This window comes from Cotesia glomerata, linkage group LG4 (genome assembly GCF_020080835.1).
Source record: "Cotesia glomerata isolate CgM1 linkage group LG4, MPM_Cglom_v2.3, whole genome shotgun sequence".
In the NCBI taxonomy this organism is placed as follows: Eukaryota; Metazoa; Arthropoda; class Insecta; order Hymenoptera; family Braconidae; genus Cotesia; species Cotesia glomerata.
This window is the reverse complement of record NC_058161.1, coordinates 19,387,532-19,401,985: the sequence shown is the minus strand read 5'-3', so window position 1 is coordinate 19,401,985 and position 14,454 is coordinate 19,387,532. Positions and strand designations below refer to the sequence as shown.

Sequence of the window (14,454 nt, the reverse complement as noted above, 5' to 3'; positions counted from 1 at the left end):
TCTAGGCACGCGATTTGTTTAGTTTTCTTGTAGAGAAAACTCTAGAGCTTGTAATTCCGCGTAAAATGAGTACCCACACAAAAAATTAAATATTTTTCAAAATTTTGAATTTTTTCAAAATTTTGAATTTTTTCAAAATTTTTCATATTTTTATGTGGGTACTCATTTTACGCAGAATTTTAATCTTTGTCCAACAATGACATTATTTTTTGACCAACGACACGCTGGTTCAGTGAAAACATGAAAAACATAAGCGGATGATTTAAAAAAATTAAAAAAAAAACATTCCCAGCTATCATTTAAACGTTTTTATATGCGCAATAATTATCAATAGAACATATCTTTACCTCGAATTAGAATTTTTTTTTTTGCCCTCCGGGCGGAAAGTGGCAACTTTCGTCCCGCTGCGCTAAACTAAGTTGCCGCTTTCCGCCTTCGTCGGACAAAAAAATAGTATACACTCCTCGGGAAGTAAATAAGAAAGCCTCAGATCACATGTTTGTTGACCTCGGCTTCGCCTCGGCCAACAATTACATGTGATCTGAGACATTTCTTACTTTATTTCCCTAGGTGTGTAATATACTATTTTTTTTAAAAAAAAAAATTATTATTTTGAAAAAAAAAATAATATATATCTTTATATAAAAATAATAATGAAAAAATGCTACCATCCCTTTTTACTGAAAATATTTTTTTACTGTAATTTTTGTATTTGTTAGTGACCTAGATCCATCGCATTATCAAATATATATATATATTTATTAAATTAAAAAAAAATAAATATCTACATAAATGAATAAATAACAATAATAATAATAATATTAATGAAAAAAAGCTTAAACTATATTTGCATATAAAATAATAAAAAGTATAAAAAAATAAAAAGGTAACAGTATCATGTAACAATAACGGACAACAATACTCAATTATTATTATTATTACTAATTAAGATATATTTGGTTACTTACTAAAATGTATTTATCAAAGCTTTCATATATATGATGCGCTTAATTAGGTAAAAATAATGAAAAAAAAAGTATGTATTGAATTTGAGCCAAATTTTGATTATCTGATACAGAATTTAAGTATCTGATTGTTACAGAAAGTATATGATCTATATCTGATGTATCTGATCAAGATCTGGTTTTTTGAACAATATTCGACGTGTCGAGTTCATAGTTAACAAATATCTGATTCATATATGACTAGATAAGTCATGATCAGATAGATCATTATATAATTGATCTTATGTACTTAATCAGATATTGAGCTTATATGATTTATCTGATTGTCAAATGACAGATATATGACATATCTGAAGTATCTGATCAATAATTGATATCTGATCAGTTGCATCAGATTTTGGTTTTGACATCGATCAGTTATTAATCAATCCAATTTATCTGATATTCATATGGCTTTTATCTGATATATATCTGATCAATATCTGATTCGTATATGACTTATCTGATTAATCGTATGTATTTTATCAGACATCGATTCCGATGCTGATCAAATATTAAGCTTATATGATTTATCTAATTGTCAAATGACGGATATATAACATATCTGATCGATATCTGACGTATCTGGTCAATAATTGATATCTGATCAGTTGCATCAGATTTTGGTTTTGACATCGATCAGTCATTTATCAATCTGGGTCATTTGATATTCATATGGCTAATATCTGATGTATCTGATCAATATCTGATTCATATATAACCTATCCGTCAATAATAATCTTCTATTTCATATCTGATCAGATATTGAGCTTATATGATTTATATGATTGTTAAATGACAGATGTATGACATATCTGATCGATATCTGACGTATCTGATCAATAGTTGATACCTGATCAGTTGCATAAGATTTTGGTTTCGACATTGATCAGTTATTTATCAATCTGATTTATCTGATATTTATATGGCTAATATCTAATGTATCTAATCAATATCAGATTCATATATGACCTATCTGATCATTATATGATTGATCTGATGTTTTTAATAAGATACCGATCAGATTTCGAGCTTATATGATTAATCTGGTTGTAAAATGGCATATATGATTGATATCTGACGTATCTGATCAAATGCATCAGATTTTGATTTCGAACTTCGATCAGTCATTTATCTTTCAATGAATTTAATTAATATATGATTTATCTGATCGATTATATGATACCTATCTGCTATAAATTACTAATATCTGATTTATATGATTTGCATAAATTATTATTTTATTTCTGACAGACGTAATTCGTACCTGATATATCTGATTCAGATTAAAAATATCTGATTTATAATTGATTATTGACTCATCTATGAAACATCTGATTTTAAATTTTATGCAACATGTATGACAGATTTACATTATATGATCAGATATAAATTTTTTGAAAGTTTATATGATCATATACGGTTTATTATTCTATATATGGTTTATGTGACAACATCCGAATCAGATAAAATTGATACAGAACCAGATAAGATCATATATGATTAATAAAATTCGATGATATTAATATTGATTTAATTCTTAAAAAAAATTGCATTTAAACACCTAAAAAGTATTTAATAAATTGAAAAATTAATTAACAACATTGATAGTATATAAACATTAATCAATTAATTTTATTAATTAATATTTATTAATAAAAAAAAAAAATGCTTGGAGAATAGAGACTTAAGGATAAAATATACCCACTTGTTTTTAACTGTATATACCTAAATTAATTAATTATTAACGTTAATTGCTTTTGTTGTTAATTATAATTATATGCGGAAATTAATGTACGAATATTGTATAAAGACTGATTAGATTATTGTAGAATTTTTTCGCTGCGTTTATATTTAATATTAATTTTTTATATGATTTTTTTTTTTTTATTAGATATTAATTACATTAAATTTTCAATATTAATAATTAATTAATTCAATTATTGTTGTGAATCGATGATTGACACGTATTTAAAATTAAAGATGTATGATGAGTTTTGTACGGCAATTAAAAATAATCGATTGATGAGTGGTTATTTATTATTAATTATTTAATGTTAATGTATATTAACTAAGTACTTTTGTCAGAAATTGTGAGTGTAAACTTTGTATATTCATTTGATGGAAAAAAAAATTACATGAAAAAATAAATTAATTATAAATTACTGACTTGTTTTTTTTTAATCATTTTAAAAAATTATATTAACAGTTGAATTAATAGTAACTAGCAACCTTGCAGTCACTATGTGACTGCCGTAACTTGTGAACTATGAATAAATAAAATTTTGGTTTCTTAAATAATGACTTTTGTTCAATTGCAATTTATCTTCTTAATTATTGACATTTATAAAGATATAAGCTCTTCCCGATGTTACACTCAACAAGAGCTTTCATTTGAGTACCCACATGCATTTTTGATATATTTTTCATATATATTCATATTTAGTAAAAATAAATATATGAAAAATTGATGTGGGTACTCAAATGAAAGGTCTCGATAAGTGTACTGTCGGGGTGAGCTTATATCTTTAAAAATGTCAATAGTTCACAAAATACAAGGTAATTTCTTAATTATTGACATTTTTAAAGATATAAGCTCATCCCGATGTTACACTCATTAAAAGTTATCATTTGAGTACCCACATAGATTTTTGATATATTTTTCATATATACATATATGTAATATATATATAAATATATCAAATATGTGAAAAATTGATGTGGGTACTCAAATGAAAGGTCTCGATGAGTGTAATATCGAGGTGAGCTTATATCTCTAAAAATGTCAATAGTTCACAAGATAGCAATGTCAGTTCTTAATTATTGATATTTTTGAAGATGTAAACTCATCTCAATGTCACACTCATCAAGAGCTTTCATTTGAGTACCCACATTCATTTTTGATATATTTTTCATATATACATATACATAATATACATAAATATAAGAATCATGTAAACACGATAACTCCCGAAAAAATAGATGTATTGAGACCGGGCTTTTTTATTAGTTCCAGAATTCGATTAACTGCTGCCGTATTTAATATCACTAGCCTAGTTTACGTAGTGTTTTTTTTTTAAATGAATTTTTATTAAAATTCACAATGATACACACGTACAAAAAATAACTTTTCTTATTTCTCTCACGTGAAAACTATAGCGCCACTTAATCAAGTTAAAATGAAATTAACCAATCATATTACTAAATTTTCTTAGGCGCCTGCACATGATAATTAGGTGCCAATACTTCAAAAAAAATTACAAAATACACTACAAAAAATAACTTAATTATTGTTTTGTAAGAATATCGCAAAGAAAAATTGTATTAATTTCATCAAAGATACAAAAATTTTCCAAACACAATTTCAACTCATCATTAAAAATATCAATTATAACTGATCAATATCAAAATTAATCATACTAAAATCATCATTTTTAACGTCTTGACCATCCAGCAATATATCTATATCAATATCATCTAATATTTCAGTATTAACATCTAAATTAAATTCTTTAAGCCGATCATCTTTTTCATCATTTTCACTTTCTGTGATTTCACTGTCAACATTCGAGTCAGTATAAATCTGATTGGACGGTAAATTACTGAAATACAGATCACTAGTGCTGCTATTACCAACACCGAGATGTTGTTGCGACAGTTGCATGAACTTTTCAACACCCTCTAAAACTTCCATTTTATAGAGCTGTATATAGATAATAAATTCCACCAATTGTAAGTTAGTTTGTTGAACGCAGATGTTTTTTTGTGAATTTGGGTGCTCGTGATATTTGCAATCTAAGGCTCGATTGTTAACGGTCAACTGATCTATAAAGCCATAATCAGTCAACCGATGAATTTCGGATTTAAGGTTATCTTTGATAAGTGAAGACAATTTTATTTCAATGTCAATATTTTTAACAAAAATATTCGTTACGTCGTGGTTAATTAATAATTTTACAATTTTATGACTTAATAATGGCAATGGCACATTACCGGTTTTCCATTTAATACCGTAATTATTATAGTATGTTTTGTTGTAAGCCTTAACAAATTCCTTTGAAGTATCTTCTACTTGAGTAACCACTGTTACAAACAATATATTATTAATTATGGAACCATAATTATTTAAAATCATAATGCTTATTTCTTTTATTTCAAAACTCCCGTTAAAAGTTCTATAACCGCTTAAATCAAGAACTGCAATACTTCCGGGGAATTCCCTTTCTTTCAACCAATTTGCCATAAACTTAGCGTTTTCACGCACGCAATAATTCAAATATTCATTGTCGTGATACTGACAGTCTGTACCTAAAATAATATGACTCGTATCGCAGCCTTTGGCTTCTAAAGACATTAAATTATTGTAATTGTAGGGCATAATCATAAATTTCTTTAAATCGTGTATTTTTTCGTTATTTCTTACGTAAATCGTTTTATTGGTTAACAATAATTCGCTGATATACTTTATCAAATCGGATAACAAACGTCTAGTGTGGGTAATCCCAATTCCGAACGTTTCATAGCATTCAAAATTGTTATTTTGTGAAATTCCATAAGTTGATATAACTTTAGGATCAATCACAAATATCATTGGATCTTCGACTCTTACGCCCTCTTTACTTACTCTACATTCGCAAAATTCTTCGATTATAAATCGTTTGTCGACAGTGTAGAACCCGGTAAAGTCTATCACGTAATACATTTTCTGTAATATTAAGTGTGCTTATATTTGTTATGTCTAATAAATAGAATGAAAAAAATAAAAATCAACAGACTCGATAGAGTCTGGCGCCCAGTTCCGTTCTCAAGCCAGACTACCGAGTGTGTATATACTGTAAGCAGAACGGTTTTTTGAGGTTACAAATTTTTTTTTAAATTTATTTTGATTTTTTTTTTTATATGATATTTTATAATAGTAGTTCATGCTTTTTATTACGCTTATTACTTGATTATTATCAATTATCTTTATAATTTCTATTTAAAATTATTAAAAATAATCAGCACAAACTATAGCGACCCAGATTTTTAGATTTTAACTTTTTTCTTATGTAAAAAGCGGACGGCCAAAGACTAAATAATATAAGGATACATGCTAATCTTATAATAGATGGGAAACTACAGTGAAAAAAAGATATTTGAAAGCTTGCAATTACACACGCCAGGCAGCGCAAGAATAACTTTTACATGAACTATTGCTTAAAGGGGATAGTTTGCCACCGGAAATGTATTAAATTAAAATTGTCAATTTTTATTATAATTACAAAAAATACTGAAATCCGAACAAAAACAGTTTCACTGTAAAAAAAATCGCGCCAAGTCCACGTTCATAAGACTATTAAGAAAAAAAAAATTTTTTTTTTCTTTACAAAAAGATATAAAATAAAAAATTAAAAAATCCAAGTAACCAATAAGGTTGTATATGATTTTTGGACATTAAAAAAAATTTTTTTGTAAATTTAAAAATTAAAAGAAACAATTTTGGAACGTACTTGGTGTGCGTCATTGTGTACTTCATTTTTTTTTTAAAAGTTCTAGTAGATAGATTTTAGGAATTTCATAAAAAGTGAAATTTTTCGTAATCACGCACACTAAATACGTTCCAAAATTGTTTCTTTTAATTTTTAAATTTACAACAAAATTTTTCTTAATTTCCGAAAATCATATACAACCATATCGGTATCTTGGATTTTTTAATTTTTTATTTTATATCTTTTTGTAAAGAAATAAAAATTTTTTTTCTTAATAGTCTTATGAACGTGGACTTGGCACGATTTTTTTACAGTGAAACTGTTTTTGTTCGGATTATTTAATTTATCATCAATCTTAAAAGTTAGCTTCTGATTGATTAATGCATCTGTTCTCTGATGAGAATTTATAGAATTATTTCATAGTTCTAGGGTAATCTTTATAGTTGGGATGATTGATAAGTGCACGGGTTATGAGGCTTATTTGTTTTTTAAGAAAAAAAAAATTAAGTTATTTTTTACAGAGTTTTTTGAATTATTGGCACCTGATTTTCTTGTCACATGCGCGCGCCTAACAAAATCTAGTAATACGATTGGTTAATTTCACTTTAACTTGATTAAGTGTCGCCATAGTTTTCACATGAGAGAAATAAGATAAGTTATTTTTTGTACGTGTGTATCATTGTGAATTTTAATAAAAATTCATTTAAAAAAAAAAACTACGTAAACTAGGCTAGTGATATTAAATACGGCAGCAGTTAATCGAATTATGGAACTAATAAAAAAGCCCGGTCTCGATACATCTATTTTTTTGGGAGTTATCGTGTTTACATACAAAATCAGCGTACAGACATCCGACCGTCCTCGTAAAATTTTGTTCGAAACGTTTTTTATTTCAAAGTAGCAACATAAAATTATTTTTATAAACTATAAGATGGATTAATTAAAGTGTTTTCTCGATGTACGTCTACTCATATTATTGTACAAGTGCAATATGGTTGTGATAGAGGCATTTGAAGATCACAAAATTACTTGACCTTGACGTATCGGGAGTAAAGCACTGCCTCAACCGCTTTGCGTTATGAGACGTTCAATAATTATATCTTGAATTACTCTAAATTGATGAGTAATCTATAGAAAAAAAAATTTTTTTTATTGTATTTATTAGATGTAACAAATTTGCACACTCAATATTATTAAAAATGAATTACGTGATAGACTTCATCGGGTTCTACATTGACGACCGATTAAGAATCGAAGAATTTTGCGAATGTAGAGTAAGTAAAAAGGGTGTTGAAGTAAGAAATCCAATGCTATTTGCGATTGATCCTGACGATGTATCATCTTATGGTACATCACAAAATGGCAATCAAGAATACAATCAGAAATTCGGTATCGGAGTCGCCTCCCCTAGGTATTTGGTATCCACGTTGATCAATTACATCAACGAATTATTGTCAACCAATGAAAAGATCTTCGTAAGAAATCATGAGAAAATACAGCAATTGAAGGATTTTATGAACATGCCCATGAATTACAATAATGTAAATTGGATTATATTAATTTTATCGGTCCCCAGAGCATCACTTCGGAAGTAATGATAGCAATATTTTTAAGTGTGTTTTAAATTACAGAGATGAAGAAAGTACGCGGCATTATGGAGGAGATGTGCAGCATTAAAACAATGTAATTTTGTTACTAAACTTATATTTTGTGGATCTATTTATTACATACGATACTATAAATTACGACTTACTTCCTAAATCTGAAAGTCCTACAGTGCCTAAGAAATTATTAACAATAAATCGAAGTGCTTGTAATGCTTCCGGCAGTCTAAATGTTGATATTAATCGATATTAACAATATTTTAGGATTACCTCATTATATGTAATGTAGTTATAGTACTTATACCTATTTACCATAAAAAAATCAAATTAATATTCCAATTTTTTCTATCTGAAATCGTCAAATTGGATTATATTAATTTCATCGGTCCCAAGAACATCACTTCAGAAAAAAGCTTTTCTAAAACTTTAAACTGATATTACTGACCTTTAAAGTATCTATCACACGAAAAGTTAACAGCTGAATGTTATGAACACAATAAAAAAAAATTTTATTTTAATTATTCATTATATTAGAACGGCAAAAAAAGTTCAAATATGAAATTCGTAATAGACTTCAGCGGCTTTAACTTCAACCGAAGATTTATTGTAAGAGAATTGTCCGTCTGTCGAATCGACACCACTCTAATAGTAGTAAGAAGATTTGTAATCGCTATTCCACCACATATTGCGTCACAGTACCGTCGTACTTCAAACTATCAGCAATTTCGTGATAAATATGGCGTCAAGGATCACTTAGATGCTGCAATAGACTTTGAAGAATTTCAAGAATCTTTTACTATAAAAGACTTTATCCAAGACTCGAATGTACTTTACCTTAGAAATTGGGAACAATTTGAACAATTGATCAGTTTCTGCCCGATTGTACAGCTGTACAGAAACAAGGTCAAATTGTTAACAAATATTGGCTTTGATGATACTAATGAAGTACTGCAAACCTTTTGTTCTTATCACCAAAGTCATAGAAATTATTGTGCGAATGACAATGCTCAATTAATGGGGAGCTGGATAATCAATCGGAAACTCAGAAAATTAAATTCAAGGAAAAATATGCAATTAGTAGTAAACTTTACCGGTTTTTGTGACACTAACAATTCATTCAAAGTAAAAGAATTCAGCGTACTTGGTATCAATAATCAAGGTAATATTGTTTACAAAAAATTGTTTGTTGTAAAATTAGTGCTTGATTCTAAAAATATTAATACAGCTGCCATTGCGAATTACAAAAATTATTATTACAATCATTTTGGCATTCATTATCTTCACGGTAATTACGAAGAAAATCGATTTTTAAATAAGATCAGAAAACTTTTTAAGGATTATGATGTTAATATCGTTTATGTGAACGCCCATAATCAAAGCTACTTTCTTAATTATCTTATTCCGGATTTAAGTATTGAAGTTATATCTCTATCTGATTACAATTACGTCGAAGAGCTCAATAATAGCAACTTAACTTGCGTGTATCATACTCATAATGTCCGAAGCAAAAACGTCTGTGCGGCTCTTAAAGGATGGCAGATGACCTTTTGGATCCTTGGCAACAAATTTTATAAGCCTGAAGTACGCAACAGAGGGAAAAATGCGAGTGATGCTATTAATATCGACAGTAGGTGCTATATTCATGATGATACGGTTCGTCAGTATATTATTGATGGTTTGGATGAGCTACCGGATATTGATATTAATGATTTAGAAATGTAGATTTGATTTTGATGAATGAAATTAGAATTCTTTTTTGGTTAATTCTTTAATGATTATTTGTCGTTGGTGCTCCCCATATAGCAATCTTTTTCAAGGCTTGATCAAGTCTGGTCTCAATTTCGATAGTTGTTAGTGTCTTTTTCTACCTGTGGGTCTTGCTCCAGATACTTGTAGCAAATTCAATTGAACAAGCCTTGTACAAGAACTTTGGGCTAGGTTATAGCTCAAGAATTGTGTAAGAAAATTGAGATAATCTGAAGATGCTTATCGATAAACTAACTATATCAATTCTTGAGAAAGACTGACACCAGAAGCATGCTGAATATACTTGTGCAAAACTTGCTCAAGATCTGCTCAAGATCAAATGTTTTCGATTAACCGTTCACATCATTCTACTCCTCCTATATTTATTGTAGGATCAGTGGATCTCATTCAGCTTAACCTTTTGAAGTATAGACCTACTGTTTTATCGATCCAGACAAAATTATTTTAAAATGAGCACAACTAAATCAATAGATCTTCAAGTAGTGGAGGGGAAAAAGTGCTGTAAAATATGTAATGCATCATCGATCTTGAGCAAATCTTGAGCAAGTCACGCTTCAACATTTGCTGATAGTTTTTGGTTGACAAATGCTTTAGAAATGAACATATTACTGAGAATTACGGATCTTGAGCAAATCTTGAACAAGTCGCGGGTAAGTGTCTGATGTGAGTTTCTGATTCAAAAAATCCGTTAGAAAGTTTTTCAATGCACCTTGCATTAGACTTGTCTCATATTCTTGCACAAGATGTCTTGAGCTAGTTATATATAAATCTTAAACCAGTTCTTTCTACATGAACTTGAGCAAGACCCATATGTAGAAAAAAACACTAACAACTAAGGGTTTTGTTCAACACTGGCACCTAAATCTTGCTCAAGCACATGTTACCTGGATCGTGTTCTAAAAATGTGGCGAATTTGAGGACAAAAGAGAATAAAAGTTAGAGGTATGAGTTAATGGGGTCAAGTCGGTGATAAAATGAAATTTATTAGGTAAAATTTTGATGTTAAGGATTTATATAATCGAATTAGTAATATTCATCACTATTAATTACATTCTTGGGCTATTAAGTAATTAGTTATGAACTTCTAGGATTTGTACCTATCTACCGCCGAAAAATAGTGTCGGTCTTTCAATTCCTCTACCCGAAATCGACAAACTGGACGCTATTAATTTCATCGCTTTGAAGAACACAAATCCTGTAGCAGGCTTTATCAATGACAAATCATCCAAAAAAATGTATCAATAGTAATATTCTCAAATTACTAAAATCAATATCATCAATGATAGTCATATAGATAAACTCGCTTATCGAATTCAATAAATGGGATAGTTTTAGAGACTAGTATCAGCGTTTTTGTCAATTACAAGCCTATCTGAGTCATCACTGTCAGCATCCGAGTCAGCGTTAGTCTGATTGGAAGACGACTTATAGATATATGGATCGCTAGTGCTGCTATTACCAGCGTCGATGAGTTCTTGCAAAATTCGCTTGAGATTATTGATACTCTCCAAGACCTCCATTTTAAAAAGCTGCTTACTCACTATGAAAGTCTTCATTTTCAAAATACTTATTCCAACTCAGAAATTTTTCCGTTTATCTGGATGCTCGTGAAATATACACCCGAGAAAAAATGTTTCTATATAATTATATATAATTGTATATAATCATATATGATTATATATGGAATCACATATATAATTATATACAATTATATATGATCATACATAATTATATATAATCATACATGATTATATATGGAATTGTATATAAGGTTATATATAATCATATATAATTATATATGATTATATATGGAGCAATATACAACCATGCAGGATTATATATAGTTCCATATACAATTATATATAAGTATATAGAATTATATATAATCATACATGATTATATATGAAATTGTATATGAGGTTATATATAATTATATATGACTATATATGGAGCAATATACAGCCATGCAAGATTGTATATAGTCCCATATATAATTATATATGCTTATGTATAATTAACAGACATAAAAATTTCATAAAATTTAAATAAAATTGTCTGTGATTGTAAAAAACTTGTTTAAATTTGAAATTTTTCGTTCAAGTGACTATAATTATCCAGACTTAGGGCACGTATTTTTATGGATATAATATTTAATATGGTCCTAAGCAATTCTATGTAACCAATTAAAATGCAAAAAAAAAATATCGAGATATAATTTTATAGCTATAACACCAGCGGTCACCCATCCAACTATTAACCCTGCTTAATGCTGCTTAACTTTGGTGATCTCCGTGCGTCTTGAAGTGTCTGTCTGCTGTGCTGCTGTCTTAGATGATAATGATTCTATGATCTACATAATGTATCATATGAGTTTATCATAAATGGAATATAAAAATTGATTTTAATATATATTTGGATAGTCATCATTTATAATTTATTTATTTTACCGAATTTCATTATTATATAACACTTATTTAAATAATAAAATAAATAATGATTTTACTATTAGGTAGTAGCAGAGCAGACCAAAACATCTCATAGGAAATTTGACAAATTTTGTATTTCAGAATTATTTAAACGTAATTATAAACATCATTTTACACTTTTTGTGATTACCAAAAAAAAATTTTTTTTCAAAGAAAAAATTTTTATGTCTGTTAATTATATATAAGCATATATAATTATATATGGGACTATATACAATCTTGCATGGCTGTATATTGCTCCATATATAGTCATATATAATTACATATAACCTCATATACAATTCCATATATAATCATGTATGATTATATATAATTCTATATACTTATATATAATTGTATATGGAACTATATATAATCCTGCATGGTTGTATATTGCTCCATATATAGTCATATATAATTATATATGATTATATATAACCTTATATACAATTCCATATATAATCATGTATGATTATATATAATTATGTATGATCATATATAATTGTATATGTGATTCCATATATAATCATATATGATTATATACAATTATATATAATTATATAGAAACATTTTTTCTCGGGTGTATATTTCACGAGCATCCAGATAAACGGAAAAATTTCTGAGTTGGAATAAGTATTTTGAAAATGAAGACTTTCATAGTGAGTAAGCAGCTTTTTAAAATGGAGGTCTTGGAGAGTAGCCTGCTACAGGATTTGTGTTCTTCAAAGCGATGAAATTAATAGCGTCCAGTTTGTCGATTTCGGGTAGAGGAATTGAAAGACCGACACTATTTTTCGGCGGTAGATAGGTACAAATCCTAGAAGTTCATAACTAATTACTTAATAGCCCAAGAATGTAATTAATAGTGATGAATATTACTAATTCGATTATATAAATCCTTAACATCAAAATTTTACCTAATAAATTTCATTTTATCACCGACTTGACCCCATTAACTCATACCTCTAACTTTTATTCTCTTTTGTCCTCAAATTCGCCACATTTTTAGAACACGATCCAGGTAACATGTGCTTGAGCAAGATTTAGGTGCCAGTGTTGAACAAAACCCTTAGTTGTTAGTGTTTTTTTCTACATATGGGTCTTGCTCAAGTTCATGTAGAAAGAACTGGTTTAAGATTTATATATAACTAGCTCAAGACATCTTGTGCAAGAATATGAGACAAGTCTAATGCAAGGTGCATTGAAAAACTTTCTAACGGATTTTTTGAATCAGAAACTCACATCAGACACTTACCCGCGACTTGTTCAAGATTTGCTCAAGATCCGTAATTCTCAGTAATATGTTCATTTCTAAAGCATTTGTCAACCAAAAACTATCAGCAAATGTTGAAGCGTGACTTGCTCAAGATTTGCTCAAGATCGATGATGCATTACATATTTTACAGCACTTTTTCCCCTCCACTACTTGAAGATCTATTGATTTAGTTGTGCTCATTTTAAAATAATTTTGTCTGGATCGATAAAACAGTAGGTCTATACTTCAAAAGGTTAAGCTGAATGAGATCCACTGATCCTACAATAAATATAGGAGGAGTAGAATGATGTGAACGGTTAATCGAAAACATTTGATCTTGAGCAGATCTTGAGCAAGTTTTGCACAAGTATATTCAGCATGCTTCTGGTGTCAGTCTTTCTCAAGAATTGATATAGTTAGTTTATCGATAAGCATCTTCAGATTATCTCAATTTTCTTACACAATTCTTGAGCTATAACCTAGCCCAAAGTTCTTGTACAAGGCTTGTTCAATTGAATTTGCTACAAGTATCTGGAGCAAGACCCACAGGTAGAAAAAGACACTAACAACTATCGAAATTGAGACCAGACTTGATCAAGCCTTGAAAAAGATTGCTATATGGGGAGCACCAACGACAAATAATCATTAAAGAATTAACCAAAAAAGAATTCTAATTTCATTCATCAAAATCAAATCTACATTTCTAAATCATTAATATCAATATCCGGTAGCTCATCCAAACCATCAATAATAAACTGACGAACCGTATCATCATGAATATAGTACCTACTGTCGATATTAATAGCATCACTCGCATTTTTCCCTCTGTTGCGTACTTCAGGCTTATAAAATTCCTTGCCAAGGATCCAAAAGGTCATCTGCCATCCTTTA

At 28.7% G+C, this 14,454-nt stretch overlaps 2 protein-coding genes across 2 annotated transcripts in view; one reads left to right on the top strand and one right to left on the bottom strand.

Annotated features, from left to right (window-relative positions):
• Positions 1-4,391: 4,391 nt before the first annotated feature.
• The window catches only part of LOC123264332, a 12,419-nt gene continuing 2,356 nt past the window's right edge, over positions 4,392-14,454 (bottom strand). The window contains exon 2 of the mRNA XM_044727568.1: positions 4,392-5,383. Coding sequence (XP_044583503.1) covers positions 4,393-5,383 — 991 coding nt within the window. The 3' untranslated portion in view covers position 4,392. The remainder of the gene's footprint in view (positions 5,384-14,454) is intronic.
• The window catches only part of LOC123264337, a 27,217-nt gene continuing 22,552 nt past the window's right edge, over positions 9,790-14,454 (top strand). Inside the window, exon 1 of the mRNA XM_044727574.1 lies at positions 9,790-9,794. The gene's annotated coding sequence lies outside the window, so the exon portion shown is untranslated. The remainder of the gene's footprint in view (positions 9,795-14,454) is intronic.